The sequence below is a fragment of the Rhipicephalus microplus genome, chromosome 4 (genome assembly GCF_043290135.1).
Source record: "Rhipicephalus microplus isolate Deutch F79 chromosome 4, USDA_Rmic, whole genome shotgun sequence".
Lineage (NCBI taxonomy): Eukaryota > Metazoa > Arthropoda > Arachnida > Ixodida > Ixodidae > Rhipicephalus > Rhipicephalus microplus.
The window spans coordinates 29,627,148-29,655,139 of NC_134703.1; the positions used below are offsets into that span (position 1 = coordinate 29,627,148).

At 44.6% G+C, this 27,992-nt stretch overlaps 1 protein-coding gene across 1 annotated transcript in view; it reads left to right on the plus strand.

Annotated features, from left to right (window-relative positions):
- LOC119171585 (uncharacterized) overlaps positions 1-23,630 on the plus strand; it is a 48,295-nt gene extending 24,665 nt beyond the window's left edge. The window contains exons 2-3 of the mRNA XM_037422362.2: positions 734-1,098; positions 22,438-23,630. Coding sequence (XP_037278259.2) covers positions 734-1,098; positions 22,438-22,626 — 554 coding nt within the window. The 3' untranslated portion in view covers positions 22,627-23,630. The remainder of the gene's footprint in view (positions 1-733; positions 1,099-22,437) is intronic.
- The last annotated feature ends 4,362 nt before the right edge of the window (positions 23,631-27,992 follow it).

Genomic DNA, 27,992 nt, shown 5'->3' on the forward strand with positions numbered 1-27,992 from the left:
TGGAGGTGAAAAGCAAGAACACCCGTGGTCCTAATACTTACTTATGTGCATGCTATAGAGAACACCAGGGAGAAGAAATCAATCTGAAGTCCATCCTGTGACGTGACTCATAATTGTAAAGGCGTTTTTGGCAGTCAGGCCCCAGCAATTATTATTATTATTATTATTATTATTATTATTATTATTATTATTATTATTATTATTATTATTATTATTATTATTATTATTATTATTATTATTATTATTATTATTATTATTACCTACAGTGCCGCATAGTCAACTGCACTCAGCCTGGCTAACCCTCTGCCTTTCTCTTACGTTTCCCTGTCTATGTATGCGAGCGTTTCGACAAACAATTGTTTAAATCCTGCCAATAATATGGACTCGCTGTCTTACGAGGATCAAGCTAATAGGAAGTTGTAAGAGATCTGAGAACATAGCAGCCTGTAGAGGCGGGTTGGCGGAGTGGTCCTCATTGAATCACGGACGATCGAGTATGGCTATATCGCGTTCACCCTCGCGAGTCTTTAATGTACATTTGTCCACTGGATACGGAAGTGTTGCCTATAGCCGTGGCACATAAGTTCTCGTGCAACCTTTTGTTCGTGTCAAGCAAGCTCTACTATATCACTGTATAGCAGAGCTTGCCACTATGTCACACTGCTTGTCACTATGTATATGTATACCTTATTACACATATAACGTTTAACCCTGTTTTTTTTTTTTTTTTCAGCCGCTTACCCAGACCTCACCAGCGCGTACTTGCAAGCCGGAGGCGGTGCCACTTCATGGCCTTCGCCTGCGTTTCCAATCAGTCCGGCCGTGGAAGCCCTGGCCGGTTCTGGTTTTCCCGCGCAGCAGCAGCCACTGAGCCCTTCGACGAGCGATGCGCTGCAGGCTGCAGGCCGCGAGCTGCGCAAGGCGCGTCGCAACCGGACCGTGTTCACCGAGGGCCAGCTGATGGGCCTCGAGCGGCGCTTCGACTCGCAGAAGTACCTGTCCACTCCCGACCGTGCCGACCTGGCGCGAGTGCTGGGACTGACGCAACTGCAGGTCAAGACCTGGTACCAGAACAGGCGCATGAAGTGGAAGAAACAGGTACGCGCGCTGCCTTTGCCGTTCCGTGAATGCTTGCTCACATCTGCGGTAATTTCGGTGGTCATTTTTCCCGGACGCTATAGAACAATGGAATTCTTTACCCCAACATGTTATTAGTAGTACCGATGTGCAAACTTTTGACAGAGAAATTGATGCTTATTTTGGTAATGGTTGAAGTACTGCCCATTCTGTTTTCCTGTGTTTATTGCTTAGTGGTGTTCTGTTTGTACTCATATTGTACTCCCTCCCTGTTATGACCCTCAAGCGAGGGTTGACAGTATTATTAAATAAAAATAAAAAAATAGATAATATCGTGCGACCAAGTTAACCGCAAAGCAACTTCATGCCAATTGCACAGAGTTTTTATGTAGACACTATAGAGGGAAATCTGACACTCCATGAGCTGCAACGCACAGCGCTTCAACCAACCTCAACCTGATGAGTGTAGACACAAATTTGTCTAATCTTCGTACTTTCGGCTCCGTTTGGCTTCGCATGGCTTGGAGCTGCTTTGTCGCAAGACGACAAACGGAAATGTTCAGCAGTTGCACTTTACCACCTTAACCTTTAAAACCTACCAATTCAAATCAGGTCACAAAGTTCACAATGGTCCGTTGTTTTCATTCAACGCAAAACCAAAACTCAACAATAAACAAAGCCTCAAGTGCGCTCGAAGCCCACAAGCACGATGATTAGGTAAATTCATATACTAACCATGATTCCCATGGCCACTGAACGATCGCACGCCAGAGTACCATTTAGTTAACTTTAGGAAGCTTTATAGCTAATTGCCCCATTCGTTCTCAAACCTAGTACTTTGGCTCAGCCGAGCGAATGCAGTAGCAAAGCTCTGAAACAATCAAACGCGCACGAACAGGACGTCGGCTTATTTCGAGGGACAGATGGAAGCAAACGTGAATTCTGTGTGGCGACGGGTATCAGTCGAACGAAGGTGTGAATATTGGAATTTGTGTCGCGCTTTGGTAGATAGTCACAAATGGTCACGCAACCAGACCGGATTGAATTGCAGCTGTGAGTGAGCCTTAAGAGCCGTACGTTATATACTTCAACAGTTATAATCCGGAAGGACGGCGGATCGGGCTATTCGGTACGTCAGGATGATTGCCATGTAGCGAACTCAAGTTATGGACAAAGAGACTCTAGGACTATAGCGCTAACTTTCAACTTCCAGCTGCCTACAGGCGGATTCACTATAGTCCACAGCGTGTGGCCAACAGCAAAGAAAAACAGTCAATCAACAAGCGAAAAATGATTAGTGTATCATCTGTCTTGTTTGCCTCTTTCCGCCAGATGCACCTTAAATGCGACCACTTTAGTCAGTCCGCCGCGGTGGAGCAGCTATGCTTATAGTGCTCGGTTGCAGACCTGAAGGTTGAGGGTTCGATACAGGCCACAGCGGTCACATTTAGATGAAAGTGAAATGATTGATGGCCGTGTACTTTGCAATGCCAGTGCACCTTAATAAACATCAGATGGTCGAAATTTCCAGAGCCGTCCACTATGGCGTCTCTCATAAGCATATCGTGGTTTTAGGACGTAAAACCCGAGATATTATTATTATTAATACTTCTTAATTCACAATCATTTCAGTTAATTATGGCGTCAATATATGCATCGGGGAAGATAGTGCTCTACCCCTCTCGTTGGCTATCAGCGTTTTGATAATTTCAAAAATATTTTATTAATAATGTTCGCAGGAATAGTATTCTTGTGGCTTTCTTTTGACATTGCATACGCGGGGCGGATGGGATAGCTTCTTAATTCACAATCATTTCAGTTAATTATGGCGTCAATAGATGCATTGGGGAAGATAGTGCCCTACTCCTCTCGTTGGCTATCAGCGTTTTGACCATTACAACAATATTTTATTAATAATGTTCGCAGGAATAGTAATCTTGTAGCTTTCTTTTGACATTGCTTACGTGGGCGGATGGGATAGTGTCGTTTCGAGAGCAGGCGAATGATCGGGATTGCCGCACAGGCTCGACGTGGGGTGACTGGGTTTTTCCCGAAGCCTGCGATACGGTTGGCCGACGGAAGCCGGACGCGTTTGCAGGGATGTCGATTGGAATGCTCGGAGGAAGTGACCTGAAAGGCAGCAGCAACGGGGGGCTTTTCCTTCGCCATCAGAATCCATGTCAGCGGGGTTCAGTAACTCCTAACCAGTGTAGTTCATATGTTCTACCGGCATCTCATTCTTTCCATATTCGGCATTGTTCGCCGGTAAAATGGCTGAACATAGCTACAAAAGAAAGACAAAATGAACAAAAAAATGACGACCTTAAGCCTTGCTTTTAAGAGTTAAACACGAAAGCGATATCCTATCCCTTGTGTGAACCGAGTTCAAGATGGCTTGTGTCGGTGAAACTTTCGCGTATGACTGCATTCTGCGTAATGGGTAGCGTGTTTTAAACCAAGGGCAGTCGTGCACGTGAAGTCTTTTCGAGCTTGCTATGCACTCACTACGTGGCCCTAACGGAAAAGGCGCAGTAACGTTTTTTTGTTTTTTTGTAGTGGGCGACCGCTTTAAACCATGAAGTCATGATAATAACATGTTGAATTGAATTGAATTGAAACTGACACGAGCAGGAGCAGAAACTAAATGCTATACAGCTGAGAAGAATGCCTTTGCTTGTAAATACAGTTCGGAACGCAGGCCACTGAGCATCTTCATACCTAACCGATATATTGCACAAAAATGCAAAAAACAACAACATTAGAATGTTCTTATTACGCAGTGTGAATTAAACAGAAAAAAAAACTCATCGCAACGAAAAAAAAACAATTCAACAGAAACTTCATTGTTACACAACGTGAAAATGCATCATGAGACGCCCATGTTGTGACGCCCGATCGCAATGTATGCTTCTACCACGAATTATAACTGCGATAGTGCATGTTGCATTATGAAGCATGTATGCAGGACACGTGCATTCGTAAAGCATGCAAGTTACTTTCACTGCACTTCCAAGCAGAGGAACTTATCTTCACTGTATTTCCAAGCACACGCGTGTCTCTGCATGTGGCCGCTCGAACACCTGCTTGCCACCCAAACGGTCCGGGTTCAATCCTTACTCAGGCCCAGAATTGTTTACTGTTTAATTTATTTGCACTTTTCTTGTTTTTTTTGGTCACGCACACGATAATTCTTCGCTCACAACCAACAATGGCGGCGCCGGCACTGGAATTTCTGCGAAACTAGCTCTTTAGCGATATCGCGTTAATATCATACGTGGCAGGCGCTGACTTCGAATCGAAGGCTTTAGCCTGCCTTTTTGCATAGCGCGTAAATAAAAAAAAGACAAAGGAAACTTACAGGGCGAACTGCTTTGTCTGTCTTAGTTTTTGCACTACGCTACGAGCCAGTTTACGATAAACCTACGAGCCCATATTGGTACCCTTGTCGAAGGTTATAGGTTCGATCCCAACGTAAATATCTCTACAGTTACGTCACCAGTACTAAACAACGCTTAAAACATGCCAGTAATGTCCCCTATACATTCCTTAGCTTCACTATTTGTTGGTTTCAAAAGGTTGTGTCTAACAAAAGAAAAGAGCCGTCAATCAGTCCTCCCTCTTTCGTTCATTTATCAAGACAGCTTATACACGTAGTATATAGCTCTATAAACCCAGTAAAGTCCCATGGTAAGTAATAGGCTTTAAAGAAAACTTTTTTTCGTGCTTTAGGACGCATGTGGTCCTTCCGCGGCAGCTGTAGTAGTCCCACAGTTGCTGTAGAAGGCCCACAGCTGTAGTTTTGGTGCCCACAAACACCTGCGGCCAAACCTAGAAAGTAATTCGCTTGTTACTAATGTCTGTATTTAGCTGCCAACTTTTTTAGGGGCGAAGCTCCTTATGGCGTGGCTTGGGCGTCCCTCGTATGTAACCACCAGTGGCACATACCCGAAATAGGTATAACACTTGACCTCCAAGGTGGTGCCAGTGAGAGATTTCTTCTGTGCGTTGTTTAACAATAAAAAATAGTGCTCAATGTACATGCCAATGGCTGATAATGGGGAATGAGAGACAGGAGCATTCGGCTTTTAGTCAACGCGCACGCTGCGATCCCCATTAGCAGCCATTGGCATGTACATTGAGCACTATCGGACAAGAAAGGGATGCTACATTATACTCGCTGGGTGTAACCTCCTTAGCTTTAGAAAGGTTTAGCGAGCGTTGAGCCGCAGTGCCATGAATACAATGAACTTGTATACACCATGAATGAACTCAAGGTGGTTAAAAATGAGAAGTACATACGAAGCGCAAGCCGTAAGAAAGTAAAAGCCGAATTATCCTGTCTCTCATTTCTCATTAGCAGCCATTGGCATGTAAATTGAGCCCTATCTGACAGGGAAAGGTTGCTACGTTATACTCGCTGGGCGTAACCTCCTTGGTTTTCGAAAGGTTTAGCGAGCGTTTGGTCGCAGTGCCATGAATACAGTGAACTAGAATATACCATGAACTCGAGGTGGTTAAAGGTGGGAAGTGGACCCAAAGCGCAGGCCGTAAGAAAGTGTGCGTGTGCCACCTCTCGTTTAGTCCTTGGAATGTCCGCTGGATGGCGGTGCTTCTATATGGGGAATATATGATAAAAAGATGCGAGATGGTGGGACTTGGAGTGTTGAATAGATGAACGAACGGACACACAAACAGATGCATTGATGGACGCATGAACGGACGCAGGGGCGGATGCATGAAAGAACGCAGGGACGGGCGCACAAACAGACGCATGGACGGTCACACAGACGGACGCATGGACGGACGAATGCTTCGCCCCACTCTCCATCATTCACTCCGTGGATATGCTGCCATTTTTTTAATAGCACGTCTGGATCCATAGTCTGCTCACGGGCGCATTTTTCATTTTATCTCTTTCTCTCCTTTTCTGTCCTCCTCCCAGTTCATATTTTGCTACCCCTGTGCAGGGTATGAAACAGGTTACTGCATGGTACAATGTTAAATTCTCTGAGTGTCCTTTTCTTCTATAATAAACATAGTTTTATAAAGCAAGATTTTTTTTCAATTTATTTTTGGTGAGCGGAGAGGACATTATTAGCAAGCGCGAATAAAGATAATATGTACCCTTGTTCCGAAAGCAGCGTATAGGCTACATATGTTTTGGTCATCAACTGTTTTCACCATATTTCAAAATAAGCAATATGTGCTCATCAAATCGTACAGTTTTTGATTAACTCCATTCTCGGATGCTTACTTGTACAACTTCAATTGTGTCATAAACGAAGCATTGAAGGGAACACCAGTATAGGGTTCGCGCGCAGTGACATAAAAAAAATTAACATCAGAGTTTATCTTAAGCATTCGCTATCAAGTCAATATATATAGCACACGCTTTGTGCCCCCCTTCCTCCTAAGTGACAGGGGGGGGGGGGGCGCCTCCGCCTCTCCTGTGCGCACGCCTATCATGATGACGTTACAAATTTCGGCGATATGTGAAGTGATCATGACGTCGCAATACAATCTTAGATTAATCCTGGGACCATGCAGTGACTTGCTTACATCTGGTACAATTCATGCCGTTGGTTGATTTGTATGTGGGGTTTAACGTCCCAAAACCACCATATGAATATGAGAGACGCCGTAGTGGAGGGCTCCGGAAATTTCGACCACCTGGAGTTCTTTAACGTGCGCCCTCATCTGAGCACACGGGCCTTCAACATTTCCGCCTCCATTGAGAATGCAGCCGCCGCAGCCGGGATTCGAGCCCGCGACCTGCGGGTCAGCAGCCGAGTACCTTAGCCACTAGACCACCGCGGCGGGGCACGATTCATGTCGTAGTATTGTATCATGCCATCCAAGTTTTCACACTATTCGTCACCTTTCCTGATGAGGGGGTTAAATGGGGGTTAAATGTTTATAAATCTCATTGCATCTGCATAACTTCCTTACCATCCAACAGTCTGACCTTTTTGTGGAGTGATACTTGTCAAGGAAACATTAGTGGCTTGAAAAGCGGCGGAGGCCACTCTTCATTGTAATTCAGCATGAACAAACAGGTGCAAGAAATCACGCGTGCTGAAGTTTCCAGGACATCGTGAGGGCCTGAACTGCGCACCTATAGGACAAAGCCTCTGCATACGCCGACAAGCGCAAGTTCAATAAAATCCGGCTTGCTTCCGCTTGCAAGGCGCGCATCGGCGAATATAACAAAAAACGTAAAGACGACAAAATAAGAAAAAAAAAGACATAGCCGTTCCGAGGGTCGAAGGAGAAAAACATGCCTGTAGTTATCGCCGCGATTGTGACCATAAAAATAAGCCACAGATAAAGCAAGAAAGCACACCCATTTTATGCTTCTCCGAACCATTTCACCCGGATTTAATTCAGTTCTGGTTCGACATTTTCAGTACATGTGTGTGAGTGTGTGTGGCTGGGGGGAGTGGCGCCAACATTCACGCATGACTTAAATGTAGTCCTTACGCCAGTTTGTTTAGTCTATGCTAAGGAATCAAGAGGTCGAGAAATTATTCAGAGTTTTGTGTTTACTTTGTCTACATAGTTTTGGTATTTGCGCAACGCAAAATAAACTCTATTCATTTATACAAAGTATGAATGTCACTGTTTTGGTTCTTGCTGCATGGCTTGAATACTGATGAGGTGACAGCGTCTACCCTCCTTTCTCACTACACTCGTTTGACCGGGGCTGTTCCCCCATAAAGATACCCCAGAAAATAACCCGAGGTGGGTGATAGAGGGAGAGATAAGTGAAAGATAAGGTGCGGCAATATAGTCATGTATCTCGGAGTTACGTATAAAAACTCTGAAGGAAAGTGGCATTGATGAACCGGAACCCTCGAACAGAGAGAAGGCGGAGCAGATGAAAAACGGTGAATATAGCGGACCAAGATTATTGACCGCGCGCACCTTATGACGCAAACAAGAATCATCTATTCGCAAACATGAGAACCTAATCAATGGTACGATACGCTGCTCTCTCCTATTCGTTACTAATGCTCAATGAAATCATGAAATCGCTTCTCGCACGTGTGGTCGTGTGGTTTATGCAGTTTTGCTATTTGTGATGAGGATGCAAATCAAGCTCAGCAATAATAACCATCTGAGTATGTTTATTAAGTGTAAAACAGGTTTTTATGAGTGTTACCAGTTAAGTGCGGTCTATCTGCCTTTATCCGTGTCAAACCTTAACATGTAACATGTTGAAAATAAACCATATTATATTATAATATATTATTTTATATTATGTTATATACTATATTATATCAAGTGAGGAGCACGTAAGGGAGCCGTCATTTTGTATGCTGTAGTATTCTGTCGCCTTCGCTAGGTGTAGCGCTCCGTGCGCAGTATGTTGAGTGCTCGCTCGCCCACTCCAAGTCTTTCTCTCCTTGAGGATGATCACTTATTCCTCTTGTTCTTCGAGTGCCTCGACCATGATCGACGTATCATTAGCACTAAAAGAAAAACAACAACTAGCGCACTTGGCGTAACGCAGGCAGAGCCATGTATAAAAAAACAGGGGAAGAGGAAGCAAGCGCCTAATAGAGAAAGAGAGAAAGGGAGCACTAATGAAAGAAGATGCACAGAGGAAGTAAGAGAAAAAAAATTAAAGAAAAAAGAAAACGAAAAGAAACAAAAAAGGCTCCCCAACTCCACAACTTTCCTCTGGCTTGAAACGACCAGGGCGAAGCTGCCTTAATTTTTCATTAATCTATCATCATGACCGTCTCCTGTTCAGTTATGTAGGCTTGCATAACGGCCTTGTCCTTCTGGTTAACCTACACTGCATTTCTCTGTGACGCGAATAAAAGACGAAAACCACATATATATATTTTCTAATCTTTATTGAGAACATTTAAAACGCGAATCACTAGGTAGACTAGAGTATGCCTGTGTTGAGAACTATTTACCAATTCACATTGTAAATGCAGTAAAAGTAATAAGTTCAGAAAATAGTTTTAAAGAGGAACGACCTAACCACGCTAGCTACTCCGCTTTAGTCGGAGAACGAGAAAACGGCGCTTCGTATCAAATAATCTCCGCAAGTCGGTTTTCCTTGTTTTCGGAGTCTTGCGAGCTTTCCTCGAATCGAACACGTGCGTCTAATTTATGCTTTTTTTTCTTCTTTTTCTAACATACAGCGCTAAGCTGCTTCAAGACCAACGTAACACGGAAGTCCTTGACCCTTCGTAGTACGTGCTGCGTAATTGCAACCATACAGAGTTCGTAATATTTGACTCTTTCATGGCGACCCCTTGCAAATAACACTGACAATCTGACAATCGGTACTGCAGTTCAAGCCTGCGGGGAACAGCACACAGGGTACACCGTCACCGCTTACGCAGATTTTTATAACAGGATTCATGACAGCGCAAAAGAGTTACTGGCGGCTCCCAGGAACCCCTTGTCGGAATTATGTTATTTATTTACATTCAGTAGCCTAGACTGAGACCATTGTGGTGGTGCTCGTGATATTTCTGATGCCTTTTAGCTTCAATGATAAAATAGAAAAAAAAATGATGGTATATTTTTCTTTTTTTATCGTATACCCAGTTACTCGTATGTACAATAACGCCAATCAACGTTTTCATTATTGATACACTTTCCGACTGTGCGTAATTTCAACTTCTCCAATAAGACTGATAAATACACCGCACATTTCTTTCTACATCAGATAATCAACCTCTGTCTAAGCAAGGAATTCTACAATATCGACAAGGTGCAACTTCACAGAAGAAGGCCCTGAAAGCGCTACTACACTTTTTTGCGATCGACCGGCCTTACTGAACGGTTGCAGCTAGGACGCCCTTCCTGTGTGTGTTTTCGTTTTCACATAAGTGCGCGTGCGTGTTTTTTTTTTCTCTCTATCTACCCCCTCTTTCTTGCCCCTATTTCCCCGCCACCAGCGCTGGGTAGCAAACCTATCTGGTTTGCTACCAGATATGCCAATGCGAGAGGTTAACCAGATATGCCAATATCTGGTTAACCTCTCGGCCTTTCCTCTCTCTCTCTCTACAATTTACAACGCGTGCAAACGAACACCCGCTGCTTCTGTCAAACGACTGGCGTAGATTTATAATGCACACCTAAATTTCGCGGTGAATCAGCTCGTAATAACAATACTGTGTTCGCTCTAGTAGACAGCCTCTCATGAACCTACGGTTTCATCGCTACGTATAAACCACAGAGGGCTGTTATTATATTTTCTTCTTTCTGAACAATTTTACGACGTGTCGAAAATTTCGCCCATCCAAAGGCGCCAACGTGTTTACTTGGCAGCCGCCAGTAAACGCAAGGTGCTATACAGGAATCCCCAGAGATTTGCGTCTACGTTACAACTACATGCCTTGACGTTGCACGCAAGCTGACAAAAAAAGAAAAAAGCGAGGAATATGAAGGGAATAGTGCCTCTTTATTTCTTTTTCGGCGTCTGTTCTCGCGTGTGTGCTCATCGCCTTTCTTTTTTTTTAATATAATTTCCACTCCTTATCCACGCACGGGCGCTAAGCCGAAACCACGTTTAAAAACACCCTTTACATTTGCCTCTACGCCGCTTCCTTCTTCGTGTCGTCCTCGTCCCCCGACGCTGTGGGCGGCCGGAGCGACCTGTGGAGGCTGTGCTTTTCAAAAGACGGTTTGAGCTGTGCCTCGCGCACAGCGTATGCAGAGCCTGTCTCGATCGTTGCGTTGGCCGCTATCACTGGCGACGCTCGGCTTTCCGAGAAACCGAGCGTTCGTGTAGGAGAGAAAAAACAGGCTGTTATTCGCGTGTACGCCCACATTGCGCGGTGGTAGTGTCCCGATGTTGACGACAAATTATGGGCAGTTCACCGCCAGGCCGTTGAAGGAATGCGACTTTACTCTTGCGCAGAAGAAGAAGAAGAAGAAAAAGACGCGAATAGCAAAAGCCATAAATCCAGCCTGTAGGGAGTCGGCTCGATCCGTGCTTCCAAACTTAATGATAACAAGGAGGCTGCGCTGTACGGCCTAACAGTCAGAGGGTTTTTTACAACTCTATGCACGTACGAGAAAAAAAAATACAACGAGTGAATGATTTATGTGAGGTGGATTAAAGTGAAAGAAGTGCACTCAGTCGCGTGGAATGGAATGAAAAAACGTTTACTACGGAGAAAAAAAAATGAAATAAGGCTTAGAAGCAGGTAGGTGGGTGGGGCCCCTAGTCCAGGCCTCCAGTGGCCTCAGGACTATAATTTTCCAGAAGCATGCACGCTCGAGGAGGCTTCCAAAGAACAAACAAAATAGCTACGCTAGCATGCACCACCTCACTGCAAGCATACGATGAATGCAGGCCATCAAGAAACCTCTATAGTATCACGAGTGAAATAAAAGACCAATCGTTAAAATAATGACAACGTAAATCGCTTTTTGTTTCTGCTATACCCAGTGTTTATTTTTATCAAGAAGTGGAACCGAGCCTTTGCCACTGAGAGGTGTTCGCATTTCTATGCCAACACTGCATTCACGACTTGTTAAATGTTCTTTTAGCTGCGACCACTTCTGCCCGAAAACGCCGTTTCATTTCATGGTCATGACGGCCCCCATTAGATGGGGGCAAAGTGCAGTAACCCTGTACTGGAGCTTATGCGCACATTAAAGAACACCAAATAGTCAAAATACATCTGGTCACCTCCACTATGGCATGCATGCATTCTCATGAGCCTATTGAGGTTTCGATCGGCACGTAAAACACCGGTGTTTCTCGAAACCTGCATCGAATCTCTGACAGGTATGATGCATATGTTAGTTATCAAAAAGAAATTCATTCACATGTCAACGTTAAGTGACGTTTTCTTCAAACACTTCCCCCTCCCTCCGCACCGACTTTTTTCACTGTCCCAGCCCATGTCGAACTAAATTTCTAGAATGTGACCCGTTAGTTGATATTAGAGCTGAGGCCCCTGCTTTGTAGTATAAGACGAAATTGGTAAATAAATAAATAAATAAATAAATAAATAAAAATTGGTTCCAAATCTGCATGTTACACCGCAAATGTCGTCGAAAGACGATAGTCTTCGCCTGGAGAGAGTGAACAAAACGTTTACTTGATGTTCTGCGCAAGAAAATCGGTGAAGGGTTTTCTGGAGACGCTGCGTTAGAGTGCCTCGAGCGTGTAGCGGAGGCGAACGAGTGCATCGAGGCACGTTAGACACAAGCGCCATCTGACAGCTATCTTCGAAAACGAAGGCGTGCAGTCCGCGGAGAAAGTTGCGCGCCAGTCTCGGAGGTGATAAGGCGTAGAACGCAAAGCGCCGGGCAGGTACCACCACCATGACGTCGTAGCAAAGCGTTGGAAACACCTTTTTGAGCATCACGTTGCACTGTCAGCGCAGCGCGATTAAACCACAGAACACATATACACTACCATTTGATTAAACGCTACATTCCTCAGAGTTACTTGTGTGTGCCTCCTCTAGTATAAAGGCAGACATAGAAAACATCGAAGCGTTTTGTGGCACCTCAGATATGCGCAATAATTGCTTTTTAATTGACAATCCCACAGCTATGAACGCTAAACCTTGAGCAATATTGGTGGGCGCTGCGGATGGGGTTGGCCGTTTGGTGCCGTTTGAAGTATCGTTATGGCGGACAAACAGACAAATGTACAAGCAGACCAAAAATATTTCCGTCGAAGGTCTCCAAGAAAGATTATCGTGTTTAATAAATAAAAAGCTTCTTAGCCGAAGACGCTCAAGATAACCTGTAAAAAACGTTTCCTACGGAATAACCAACGACATCAACACTAGACCTGAAACGACACGCGATTCGGCGACGAATAAGCCTCTGCAAGCGGCTGACCCAATTCGACAAAGAATTTCTGAAAACGTAATGGAAAGGCGACCTACATTGTTATAGGGAATCGGGAGTTGCATGTCTGTACGAATTACCGCATACACTCCTGGGTATACCTCCTCGGTTACTTGCGGAAAACACATTCGTTTTACTCTGATGTGTCGTATCTAAGCATGGTCCAACTGGCGGCATTAAAAAAAAAACACCTGCGCACGCGAGCTCACATCGAAACACGTAAATCTACAGCACTTGATTTGGGATGAATCCATGATTTCGCACATGACATAGGATCGAAGCTCACTCCATAATGAGCTATTTCTTCATTGTGTATATGTTATGTGACTATAGAACCCCCTTTTCTCTATTTTATTTACGTACTTACTGTGAGCCTTGTAATAACTCCAGAAAAAAAATGCACCTTGCATAAGTAGAAATAAATAAATAAATAAATAAATAAATAAATAAATAAATAAATAAATAAATAAATAAATAAATAAATAAATATTGTGGATGGCCTTCTCGTTTCTCATGCAAACCCTTTTAGGTTCAAAGCGCGTGTGATGATGTTGTCATGTCTGTGCCCGATGCAAAATAAATGAAACTCGGACCTCACTTCTGCGTGTCCAGACGGGCTATCCCGTCGCATAAATAAATACCCGCAGACGTGACATGAATGCATCCCCAAGTTCGCGCACCAAAGGAAAAAAAAAAGACGAGTGTTTATTAAAAAACGCGATGAACGCAGTGCCGTCATCGTCACGGGACTGTACATGGCGTAACGAGCGCTTTTCCAGCAATCATCACTCAGCGCACGTATTGTTCAGTCCGCTCCTATCGGCGAACCGTGCTATTTATTACCGGCACATTCTTATTGCAAAGCTCCGAGTGATGGCGCCTTACGCGCACTCAAACCAAACCCATGTAGTGCGGTTCGTAAACACAAGGGTTACGCCTCCCTTCTTGTTTGTTTTGTCCCTGCGTTTTCTCTCTTCGAACGAGCTGGATTGACGAATTATTAGAAGGCTTCATTTTCTTTACCCGCTGTGGATGTAAAACTTGCTTAATGTTTCGACGATTTAGGGTCGCTTTACATATCCCATACATATTATTGTCACTATACCTCAAGAGGAAGGTATATAACAGCTGCATCTTGCCGGTACTTAGCTACGGAGCAGAAACCTGGAGACTTACAAAGAGGGTTCAGCTTAAATTGAGGACGACGCAGCGAGCAATGGAATAGCTGAAATCAAGAAGAAGAAATGGACATGGGCCGGGCATGTAGCACGTAGACAGGATAAGCGCTGGTCATTAAGGGTAACTAACTGGATTCCCAGAGAAGGCAAGCGGGTTAAGGGGATACAGAAGGTTAGGTGGGCAGATGAGATTAAGAAGTTTGAGGGTATAAATTGGCAGCAGCAAGCACAGGACCGGGTTAACTGGCGGAACATGGGAGGGGCCTTTGTCCTGCAGTGGACGTAGTCAGTCTGATGATGATGATGATGATGATGATGATGATGATACATATCCCACAAGAAAAGAAAAATACGCCTGGCTCCTTTTGGTGAGCCATGACCTGCAAGGCGCCCCGCCGCGGTGGTCTAGTGGCTAAGGCACTCGGCTGCTGACCCGCAGGGCGCGGGTTCGAATCCCGGCTGCGGCGGCTGCATTTCCGATGGAGGCGGAAATGTTGTAGGCCCGTGTGCTCAGATTTGGGTGCACGTTAAAGAACCCCAGGTGGTCTAAATTTCCGGAGCCCTCCACTACGGCGTCTCTCATAATCATAGAGTGGTTTTGGGACGTTAAACCCCACATATCAATCAATCAATCAATGACCTGCAAGGCTGCAACTTATATAGGAAGGACTATATTTAAGGGGAGCATGTTAACTGTCTTGTGGGTTACAATACTCCAAGAAGAGAGTATCCTGATCCCCAGAGAGAGTTAACGTGTATCTTTAAAGATATTCCTATTCTTGACCAGTCATGACTAACCAAGAAAAGTCACACATACTTTTTTTTTTGAGTGTGTGCTACGGGGCATTGTACAGTGAAAGGAGCACGGCTACGTTCGATCGCGTTGTGAGTACGAAATTGTCTTTGGAGCAGACGTTATAGAGTTTCAACTTCGGCAGCATTCCAGAATTGCACAGTTTACAGAGAGGTACCACCTCCTTAAAGAAAAGGAAAAAAGTCAAATTGAAGATGAAGAGGCAGAAATCTTGGAACGGCCATTTACACAAGCTATATATGACAATGAAGCAGTGTCACCACCTTAATACAACAACTGTGTTTATGGCCGCCATTAGGTGCGCCTACAGCGGACGAGTGTTCTGTCATCACAGTATCTTAGCGCAGATGAGAGTGCGTTTGTCATTGCACCGTAGTACCTAATTCTTTGACACGTATATATGGTTCCGCGTGCATCCGTGCATCCTTTTGTGGCTTAACTTTTCTTTGAATGGCTGAAACATTTCTACTTCTACACGGATAATTGTCATTTCACAATTCTCTACAGGTGCCTCAAGACTTGCTAAATTCAGCAAGGACTGATTTCTGGGCTTGTTGGCACTACATACCTTAAGTGTTAAGCGCAGACTTATCAAGACTGGACACTTAGAAGAAGGACATCATAGGTGCTAACTTTCAACATGCTTTATTTAAACCGGACGTTCATACATTGAAAAATTCAATACTCAGGCAAGCGCAGGTGCAGCTGAATCAAGGGAAACTAGTTCTTTGTTTGTCCAAGGTAATGGCGAGGCACTAAAGAAATCTCGATCAAGCCTATGAATAGTTGCTCATTCAATGATTTATCGAGGAGGTTCGTCAAAGTGCCCACCAACCATAAATCCCCCCCCCCCAATAAACGCTATACTTTGGAGCTCACTCAGACTAACTAAATAAACATATCTACGCGCTCGGACACACTCAGACTCAGACTCCCCAAAACGCCCTTTAACAGGACTCGCTCGCACTCAGACTCATCAAAACATTACTCACTCAAACTCAATCCAGACTCAGAATCGCAGCTCGATCTGAGTCTAAGTGAGTGCAAGTGAATCGACTCACGATGGAATTTACCGACGCATGCGGCTTCGCGTGCTACAATGTGCCCATTGCTACGTTTCCTTACATTGTTTCAATGTTGCCTGGGCCTGTCTATAAGTCATCGCCCCGTTTGTCTGAAGTAACGTTTACAACACGATAGGGGGATCACGGTCAACAAGATGTGGGAGCAGGCTAAGGGTGTTTATTAATAGTAAAGATTCAACGCAATTAATAAATAAACCCACAAATATAGTACCTGACGCACGCGACCTGTCTAAGCACGAAAGCGATCGAACAAACCAAATCCAAAAAAAAAGCAGCAAACAACGCCGCAACACAACGGTGAGGTGAATTTATGTAAGCTAGTTAATTTTTGTAAGTTCGATAAATGATTTGGTCACGCAGCTTCCATTGGCGATGGCCGCCGCTTCAATTATGATCCTATTACTTCAATTATAGGGTGCGTGGGGAGCATGCACTGTTGCTTTGACGAATAAAGGCACGCATTTGCATTCTTAGAAGTGCGCAGCTGGGTAATCACTGCCTTTTACTGCGAACGCTGGGCATGTATAGGCGAAATGAAAAACTGTTCACCACGAGCAACGATAACGGTCTCTATTGGCTGCGCCATCAATTACGTCCTTCTTTATGTCGCACCCAAGCGCTCGTCACAGGAAGCGCCGTTAGTGACGCCATTCTCTGCGTCGTACCCAAGCACGCGTGCCATTGGCTGCTCCGTCGGTGACGTGTTTCATCCCTTCGCAGCCGTGCCGCCGAGCGTATACGAGCAGCTATTTCAACTCAAAACTTCCACTTAAGAAGGGCACGGATCGTACAAACGCCCGAACAGCTGACACCTTTCCAAGAACAACGTTGGCAGCTGATCCGAGAGAGAATTCATGTTCGCCAGGCTGATGCAGCAGTCCAGGCGCGATAACAAGCCCTGGCGGCGAAGCGTAAGCAGCAAATGCGCAGCGAGGATCCGACAGCCTTCCGAGCAGAATGCAAGCGACAACGAATAGCCGAATAAGCGGCGTTACGGGCAGATCAGCGTCGACGTGGCAATGGCGGGATCGCGTTCGCGGGGCCGACGCTCGCTTTCAGTAGGGGTTTCTTGAGCGGAACTTTGAAATTTGAAATTAAAATTGAAATTTCATTCCACAACAAAGACATGTTACGAGAAGGGCAAGTAAAAGCTGTGAGAACAGCTTGAGTAGCCCTGACTCCCTAGTACACAAGGTAGCACAGAACACGAGATAGCACAGAAGTCGTGCGGCTAAGAACAACCAAAATAAAAGTGTTGGCTTCGGCTGCGACGTCTGCAACCGCCTCTGGCCCTACGTTTAAACTTCACCGGTTAGCCATCAGAACAGAGGACTTAGATCGTGATTTTTTCCCACTTTTTTTATTGTGCCCAATAAATCGCATAATCAAGCACCCGCCTATCTGCCCGACGTAACTTTGAATACAAGACAATAGTACGTTGTATAGGACACCCCTCGCACATTCAATTTTTTTCTGCTCTTAATTACACAACTGTTCAAGGTGCTTCCTACAGGACTGGTTCTGGCACATAACTGCGATAACTTATTGGGTGCCCCCCAAAGAGAAATAAAACAAAAACAAAACAAAAGTAACTGCTTGAACTGTTGCTTTTTAAACAAGCGTGTTGAAATCGTTTGATATACCACGTAAACGACCACTCATCGCAGGGTTCGAGACGTGTCCTGCGGTGAATGCGCACAGGACACGGAAGGCTTGCCCCTCAACGATACATTCCTCGGAACCGAAGCAGGCTGCGATAGGAATTCATTGTTAGCAGTAACGACAAATGAGCAGGCCGTAATTATGTAAAAAACGAACCATGCTCGCCAACAGTAATCATGCTTGAAGGATCCTCAATAAGATTGCATAATGACGTCAGACTAAGCAGAAACATGGTTCAGAACTACAGCGCACTTCTGCAACTGCCCATTTCTCACAGCCCAATTATCGGTATAGTGCGCACAGCGGCGCGTCCGGCTGCGAACGTGTTTGTCTATTCATTCGTAACTTCCCTTCATTTTTTTTTCGTCGGCGTACTCTTCGACAGGAAAGCGCCTGAGAATTTCGCAATCAAACGCAGTCGGTGGTGGTCTGATCAAACGGCCTATTTGTTTCTGACACATCCCGAAAGACCAATGTTGATAGAGCGACATTAGATGTGGATCTAATGACAGCCCCTATACACTTGAATTTGCCGACGCCTTTCGCCAATCACGCGAGAGGAACGTTTCTTATTAACTAGAGAGTAACAGTCCAACAAATGTATAAGCAGCGATTACGTCAATCTTTCGCGAGAAAAGCAACCAGAAATAAAAAAGTATATGCAAGAAGCCTAGTAGGTGAAGTACAAGAAAATAATCCTTAATACAACCGAACTACCAATCGCCTATCTAAACGAGAGTGCAACCGCAAATGATAGTTGTCATAGCACGTCATGTGTCAATGAAGAAAATGTCTGTGCGTGATTAGCGCTAAGAAAGCGAAAGACGCTGCGTAACGTATACGGACGGGTACTTATCTTGATCTAAAATTTAGTCCGGGCTACTAATTCTGATAAATGGACTCCTGCACAGTAGGAGTACACTTTTAGCTACAGAACGACCGCAAACTGCGAGTTTCAACATCATACCATCCGTCGAATATGTTTGCATGGCTTTCAGGGTAACAGTAAACATTGTACCATTTATTTCTAACAGCACTTCATTGCAGCACATTTCCCGCACGTTTTTCGTCGGTAACATAACATAAAAATGTGCTCCCGTCAGCTCCCTCACTCGGTTCTGCGTAGCTTTCTTCCTGGCTACAATTACATTGCAGCGTCTGTAAAAACACAAATTTTCTGAGAACTCTGACGTACAGCAGTAAGAAAATACCGCGCGGTTTGTTGGTTGGCTTACGAGGCTTAATTTCCAAATTCGAAACCATCGAAATGTGAGAGTGTGCACGGACATGCGCCCACTTGTTTACACACACACACACACACACACACACACACACACGCACGCGCGCACGCACGCACACGCATACACACACACACGCACACACACACATACACACACACACACACACACACCCGCTCGCCCACTTACTCTCTCCCTTCCTCATGCACGTACAGACACACGCACGGAGTATAGTATTCGCGTGGTGGGGTGTTGAGCCTGCCAACGAAATCCCCCCGCCGCATCCCTGGCCATGTCAGCGTACACACACATTTTTGTCAGTTTAGTTTAACTGAGCTCGCACAGGAATACGACTGCACACTGAGGAACCGTGACAGAGTTCTGTGTGCAAATAGTGTCGCTTTATCGAAATTCATTTGTTGAAAGTGCCACCTTTTGTGCTTCTCTGATGTGTGCGATCGTATCGCACTCTTCTCCCAACAACATCCTTATATATCAACGCACTGAGTTTGGTGTCCTAATGTCGTAGTTTATTAAGGCCAAGCTACAGGGAAAATGTGGCTTAAAGCCCCCACACAAACATGCACGTCAGCATGCCTCTAACGACGAGGTTTATACATTGTTAGTAATACGCTTTACTTATTTTTTCAAGTCATTTTAATTTGAAGAGTGCTCCGTTTCCCCGCGAGAGAATGTCAGCTCGCCGTTCATGAATGTTGCGTAATGAATCTTCTGATGGTAGTACGCCAATTGGCCACGTGAGTTCACCATTGCAAAACGAGGAAGATGGCACTATTCCAAGTGTCATGATTCACGAAGGCGCTCCTTTCGTCACGCCAAGAGAAGAACGGCGTAAAATAATGAAAGACTACAGTCAACAGAACTAATATAGTACAAAAGCGTAAAGGTAAGCACTTGGCAACATGAAGGGATATCTCACAGCACGGCCAGTTCAGGTAACGATATAAGGTAAAACAGTGCATGTCGTATCCCACCCGCATGAGTCACTTGTCCTCAAGCTCATTTGCATACGCCTACTTGACCACGTAATGCCATTATGCACACCGCGATGACCACGCCACTCGAGAGGCCACGCACGCGCAGAACAGCGGAATCTGTAGAGGTGAGGACAAGTTTCCGCGTTTTCCCGCGGTTCTGTTTACAAACGAGGATCCGACTCTCGAGCGGCTATATAGTGCCACGACCGTGCATGGCACGACCGCTCTATTAGCCAAGCTCTAGCGAGTATAGGGACCATGGTTTTTTCAACCAAGGTCACGTGTGAGAACAGGCGTGCGCACGTGCGTGCGGTCTGGTCACGTGGTCAACACATCGGAGATGAGAAATTAACGCCGACGTCGCGTAATTGCCTTGTCCCCCTCCTCCTCCCGGTTCAAGCACGCAAAAGCAGGTTCAGGAGACGCGTCAACAGGGTTGTTTTCTGGACGAGCGACCTCTAAGCCGCCTCTGCGATCAAAGACGCGCAAGTGACCCTGACGGCCACGTACTAAGGACGTGTCAAAGGACGCGCGTGGATCGGTCTGAAAAATTTTAGTGTGGACGAGGAAAAGCATACATAAATGTGTCTCTATCCATACCCCCCCCCCCCCCCGCTGTATCCCTGTCCTAGGTCACACTGCGTTGCTAATTTGACACGTTGAGTGCTCCTCGCGGCACATAATATACGATCAAAGCCGGCGGAGTTTGCCGCTACGTACGCGCTATCAAAACTTGGTAACATTTTGCACACCTTTTCCACAGAGGAAAGGATCGCACCGTGTCAGATTCTCTTTTCCTCCGAAAAACCCAAAATTCAATTAGCGATTGTATGCAGCCCTTCTTGTAAAAAACCCCAGGCAGCCTTGTTCGTATAATATTACTCGTGCACGCCCGTCCAGCAAGGAATGAGGGACAATGCAGTGACGTCACGATATGACGTCAGTTACGCTGCATATATGAAGACTGAATGAGCGAGAACTTACTTTTTTTCGCCATCAAATGCAACTAGTATAAAGTATTGAACAAGCACTTTTTCTTTTAATCTCGTTGTACACACATCGGATGTTACTAGACCGGTCACTGTCAAAGCTGTGGGTGGCGCGTAGGCCAGCCGCTTTAGAGCACGAGCAGCGCATGCGCAGTATTTGGTCTACAATGTCTTAACCACACTGCGCCATTTAACAGTGACTTGTGTTTAAAAGCCTTGCAGATGCATTTGCCACTATACACCATTGTTGCAGGTCAAAGCCAACTAAGTGAATTCTAGCGTTTTCCTGTTGCAATCATCATGTTTCCGTGTTAACAGCAATAATAAAATGTGCATCTAAGTACAATGCAAAGAAGGATTGGCAAAATAATTTATATAGTAAAATAAAACTTATAATTAACACCGGATCGCGCTCACGCGTTGTGAGCGCAAGACATAAAGCAAGGATATTCGAGGTTACAGCAAATATAAATAGCACTGCAAGCAGTGACAGTTGAACAAGTCTGAGCGAAATCATAATTTAATAGAAGCGCGGCCCCTATAGTTTACGTTCAGTTCGGGCAAGCACCATCTTGGCGGGGCCACACGCACGTAAATTATTGCAAGCAGAGCGCACTAATATGTCCCTAGTAATTATAATCAATAGCCAGACAAGGTAATTTTCAGCATGTTTTCACAAGCGATGAGATAAGGAGGTTACTATTGCGCGCTAGGATTGCGAGTACGCTATACAAGCATGTACAAGAAACTTCAGCACTCACTAAAGAGTTGGTTGCTATTGTGTGCGAAGAACGGGTGCGAGCGTGAATACCCATTGTATATCTATAGTGTATTTCTATGTTTCTTACTCTTACCTTTCTCGACCAACAAACAGCAGGTTTTCTTCTGGTAAACCTCAGTCAGTCTCCCTCTTTTTCTTTTCCTCTCATAGCATTTCTCGTAAGAAATGAAAAATCAGGCGGAACAGATAAAAGACCCGTTTCTTGACTGTATAGTGTGCCCAGTATAGCAGGCGGAGAAATACGATATCTAATGCAGCGGGCGGTGGTACCACCACAGTCGAAACTCAATGAGTAGCGCATTGAACGCGTTATTCCCATCGACGCAAAGTTGCCTTTCTGCGAAGTTTAGTTCCTTTGCAATTATGACATTATCAGTACATCACAGTTAAGAAATACTAATGATTTCCCGTACGCCTTCCTCGGCATAATCGTCTGTTTGAATTAGGGTTGAAAACTGGGATAGCTGGGGACCGTACTTGAGCATTTCTGAAACAGTGTAACGACGAAGCGCACGAAAGAAAGAAAATAGAAGAGGGGGGGGGGGGGATCACAGCACTAACTGGTTTTGGGACAAGCACTGTGGTTTATTCCTTTTTTTTTTCATATCTGCGTCGTCGTTGCGCTGTTTCACAAATGTTCAAGTCGTCTGTTGGCTTCATTGGGTTAGCAATTCTCTGCTTTTCGAGGAAACGATTCAAGACACAGCGTGGCAGTTGTTGTGGATTGTTGCATGCATATTCACGGAGTTGAAGCCCTTTTCACGCGCGCAGGTGATGCAGGGCGGGTGCGCAGTGCCGCCGACGAAGCCCAAAGGCCGCCCCAAGAAGAACTCCATCCCGAGCCTCGCGCAGTGCCAGCAAGCGCAAAGGCAGCTCGCCCTGGCCGCCACCTCTGCGCGGCCGCCTGCCGTCACGGACAGCATGGCCTCCTTCGACACACGAACTGGCTATCCCAGATGAGGCGGCGCAACATAATGCTGACACGTACAGAACAGTGACTATTCTCATCATCCTCAAACGCATATAGGCGAACGAGACAAGGGGAATAACTTTCCCGATGGACTCGGTTTCTCTTTTGGTCTCAATCTAATGAATACAACAGACAATTAAGCTATGTAAACTGCAGGAACTATTAATGGTTTTCTTTTACTGCGGTGTAGTGAGTATGGCGTCAATTGAATTGAAATAACGTGGACAATGAAAAAAAATCACACGTTTCATTCGTGAGATCCGAACCTACAACCTTCGCATTACGCGTCCGAATTCGAAGGCTGTGGATACGGATTCCTCCGGCGGAAAGGGCGATTTCTCGTCCGATTTGGTTGGTTTTAATTATAATTTCCATGGCTTAGTTGTCTGTTGCAATCATTTGGCTGTGTCTAATGTACAAACGTCACGAAAAAAAAAACTTTACGCGTGCACGAGTCAAATGTCAGTGAGCAAGCCTACTGTTCTTGTGAACACAGAGTCATATTCAAACACACATACACCCAAACATCAAACTTGGCGCTTGACGGCCACGAACGCGTCGTATTGATGAGTTCCACGACGTTTGTGGCCTGATATGCGATTACTAAATCTAGAAATGGCGGCGTATACGATGGCAACGCGTATTCGCCACGCGCTTCGAACGTTTTTCCTAGATATCCTCGACAAAAGCTGTTACGTATAACAACGCGTAATCAACCACGAAACGGGTATTCAAGATGCGTGGTGTATAAAATACAATTCTTGGCCAGTTTTACGTTAGCAATCTTCTGAAGTCAAATGTAACATATACGTAGCGACTGAATTCGTCAATGTGACAGACGAGTGCTACACTTCGCGTTGTGCTATATGGCACTGTGTTTTGCAGTACTGTGGGAAAAGGGTCAGTAACATCATTGTCGAAGCCATAATCATGTCAGCTGCAGAAAACATGAAACGAGAACCGGTCTGAATAAAACAAGTCTTTTCCTGCGTCACAGTGAATGGTTCAGGCTCAAGCACAATATGCATAATATCAGTTTATTTATTTATTTATTTATTTACTTATTTACTTATTTATTACTTAGTTTCGCACAATACGAAACAGTAATTCAGAACACCAACATAATAAATAAACCCAAAGTGCAATGCAGACACAAGAAGAAAATAAAAGAACAGTCGTACGACAGTATGACTGGGAGAATTGTGTCGTCAAGACTGGCAAGACGATAGAATGATTCCACCCATGTCACTGTAACTTCTGCGCTGAAATGCAAATATTAACAAAGGCTGTTTCCGTTCCTCTATAACAGTGTCTTTAATAGGTTCCGTGCTGCTTTGAGACGTTCGACATCCTTATTGAATCAATGTCGACTATAAGGTGCGACGAATCATCCATCCTGTGAATATGTTTATAAGCTGCTGAGGCACACGTGACTCACTTGAGGTACGCCACTTTGTTATGCTTAATGACTCGTTAATTGATGAATTGTAACGTTCTAGATAATAATATAGATTGTAACACGATGGTTTCAAATTATAGTCTGCAGTACTTCCTTTTAAACTTAATGTCATATGCTACAACTCCTCTGTTCATGTTTTTAGATATAGTGCTCCTTAGCCACATATGACTTGTTGCACTGAGTGCTGTCATTCGATAATTCTACTCTATGACAATATTATCAGCGGTTTCAAACCATCAACAGTATTTATAGACGCGGATTTATTACAATCTACTGTGACCAAACGCGAGCGGCTCAAACGTCATCATCAACCACTGCACAGTCACTCGATATAAGCACGTTTTCAGCGAACGGGCACTGTCGAATGCTTCGGTGCTCTCATGGTGAGCAAGTCGTACCAAAGGCACAATGTTGCCAAAGTAAGTTCATGTATAGCTGGCAACTTCTCGCGTAAGATGCACAGCTGCGTACGTAGAGGCTATCTCATCTCGAGTCACGAGAAATTATGCATCATCGTCATCATGATCATCATCATCATCGTCGTTTTCTTCTTCTTCTTCTTCTTCTTCTTCTTCTTCTTCTTCTTCTTCTTCTTCTTCTTCTTCTTCTTCTTCTTCTTCTTCTTCTTCTTCTTCTTCTTCTTCTTCTTCTTCTTCTTCTTCTTCTTCTTCTTCTTCTTCTTCTTCTTCTTCTTCTTCTTCTTCTTCTTCTTCTTTCTTCATCATCATCATCATCATCATCATCATCATCATCATCATCATCATCATCATCATCATCATCATCATCATCATCATCATCAACAACAACAACAACAACAACAACAACAACAACAACAACAACGACGACGACGACGACGACAACAACGACAACAACAACAACAACAACAAAGGCAAGCGTTCATTCTCTCAAAATAGATCGCGGCACTTCTATCGCTGCCCCGGTCGCCTGCCGTGTTCGCTCTCGCAACTTGCTCCGATGCTTGTTGTTAGCCGCGCGCTATCGCGGCATCAAAGTAAGACAATGCACACTTTAGATAAAGCGTCATTAATTTCTACAAACGTGCCGACCATCCCGTAATCTCGTGCGTCAGAACAGCAAAGAGGTCGGAGAAGAACACCGTGAAACTCGAAACACGCGCTTACAGCATCAACGATTGCTACAGCAGCGAAACAGATGCAAAGAGTCAAATGTCAAACGACGCAAGTGATACTATGGTTAGTGTCTTAGACGTAAACCCTTTACGTACAAGGTATATATCACCTAAGCCCCCCCCCCCCTAAAAAAAAGGCTTTCTATAAAATGCTTCGCAATGCATACAGGGGAATTTGCGTTTTTATTTGTCAGTTATACTATATGTGCTGACTCAATATGAGTTTTGTTACGCAGCTCGTCAATTCAATAAATGCTTATTGTTATATGTGCTGCTTCTTTATCCGAACCCAGTATTCGACAGCACCTCGACAATGTAGTCTTCTCGTGAAATGCGAACAGGTTCTCCCACTAAAATTCTTCATGTTTACAGGCGTCCAGAATTTAAATTTATGGATGTCTACGTTACTTCCATCTTGGCACACTGTTCTGAAACTTAGCGTTGACACAAAAGAAAACTCGAGAAACCAAATAGATTTATACGAGCCATGTGAATACAGCCTCACAGGAGGCCTCATTTTTCAGCCAATGGCTTTGAATACGTGAAGCTGTAGGGGTGGCTCACTTATCGTCACTACAGCCTTGTCCGTAAAAAACCTATCCTCCTAATCTTAGCTGAAAAATACTCTGGACTCGTGGAGCGATTTGAGTTCGCAAACGTTACTAACGTGCGTCAGAATATCGCCAGAAAACTCGCGTTGATCTCACAAATACCTCAACGTTACCGCATTTTCAGTGTAGGTATAGTCTATTCGCGACTTTTCAGCATATGTAACAAGATAAACACTATAGTGGCTTTGAAGCTACCATATTTGCCGTATTGGTAACTGGCATTCCAGTCGACTTCGTTATGAGAAATGTTAAAATCACTATAACACGTGAACAGCCGGGCTCCAATGCATAGTGGCTATTATTCAATACAGGTAGTCAGAAACTTGCGAAGAAGTTCATAGAACGTGAAGCACGGGTGTTGAGATCTCCATTGCTTCGGCAAGTTTTTGTTGCTGCGTGTACAGACGTGTACGATTTAGAGCAGCACAGAATACAAAGTGAACAGTGACAAGACCAAGATAGTTTTTAATCGATATGAAACAAAAAGAATTAATAAAGAAAATGAAATGGCTTGGTGTGCTTTTTCTTCTGCAGCGCACCTCTTTGCGTGCCTTTGGAAACACCAGAGGGCGTCTATGCAGCGAGGGCCTAAGAAAAGAAATCAGTCTCCATCATTTCTTCGTCAAGTACACAAACCAGAGTACCGCTCTACGTTCAGTGAGCAATGCAGAGTGACATACATTGGCATAATCATGAAAAGTAATAAAAACTGACTCATGCATGGTGCTAACCAAATGCCTCACACATCGCACTAAATAGTGTGGCTGCTTACAATACGTGAACTGCCGCAATTCTCATTTTGTTCAATATTCAGCTTATCCTCTCTGTGAGCGTCTTGCTGTCAGCGCACGGAATATTTTATTTACTATGTGAAAACGTTGTCACGAAATGAATCGTGCGCACTCACAGCGAACAGGTATATCTAGCGAAAGTTTTCATAGGGACCTTATGTCCGTCGCCCATGGCTTCTTCGCATCAATTGACAACTGCCCCGCTGCTGCTGAGAGTACGCCATCTTATGATGGATGCTCTACATTTCATGTGTGTGCACGTGATATATCACCCATATAAGTGCAAGACATGCATTACATTTTTGTCAGATATATTGATAAGTTATACCAAAGAGACGTTTTTGTTCACCCAAATGACACAAAAAGTGATGGGCTTATGTTCGGGCCAATACAGTAGTGCGCGGGTTGTTAACGAGGACAGAAGAAAGGCTTCGCAGCATCTTAGGGCAGCTGAAAGAGCAGCCCGTGGAAAGTTTCCGTAATTATTACACCATCTTCTTATCGGTTCACATGTAAAGTCGACTTTTAAGAAGGCCAGCGGCAACTTTTTAGGCTTTTGTAAGTTTGTCACAAGAAGCGGCAACACGGGATACACACACACAAACAGGAAGAGAGTACGGCAAGGGCCGAAGAATAGCCCGTAAATACTGAGTAATCGTGCGCGCTCACATGAACGTCACACCGTGGTGCAATTCCTACGAGGCACGGCTATAGGAAGCGAAAAAAAGAAAAAAAAAAACACTATGAGGACATGCCGTCTAAGTCGTGTGCGTGTGTGTTCAATTCACCTCCCGAGTTGTGCGGTTGGCAACCTTCCCGGTGCGACGTCTCCGTTCTGTTTACGAGAGCGCGAGAAAAAGTAGCCCTCAACCTCTTGTTTGGAAACAAGCCGTGAGTCAGAGCATAAAGACGACGCAGAAGGCGGCACTCGGCATTTGCACGCCGACTAATTTTACGAATACTATTTCTTTTAGACGCGAAATTATTTCGTTATATAGGCTTGCTTCTTTGCTTGGTTTAAGCACGCGTGCTGAACGCGACCGCGCCTTTATTGTGGGCGCAATCAGGCTGGCTGCTTGAACTAACAAACAGCTTTTCAAACGAGCATTCGCAAGAGTTTCAATAGAAAAAAAAAGAGCCATGCTTCGTATGGCTCCGAAATAAACTTGAACGACATTATTTTTTCGACGCATACTTTGCGGGAGCATGTGTAGGAGTGTATTTAATTAGCGAACTAACTAATTAATTGATTGCGCATTGAAGTGTCATGCCAATATCATCTCGATACTTTACGAAGAAACGATCAGATTGCATTTTTAGCGGCGCAAGGAGGAGGAGGAAGGGA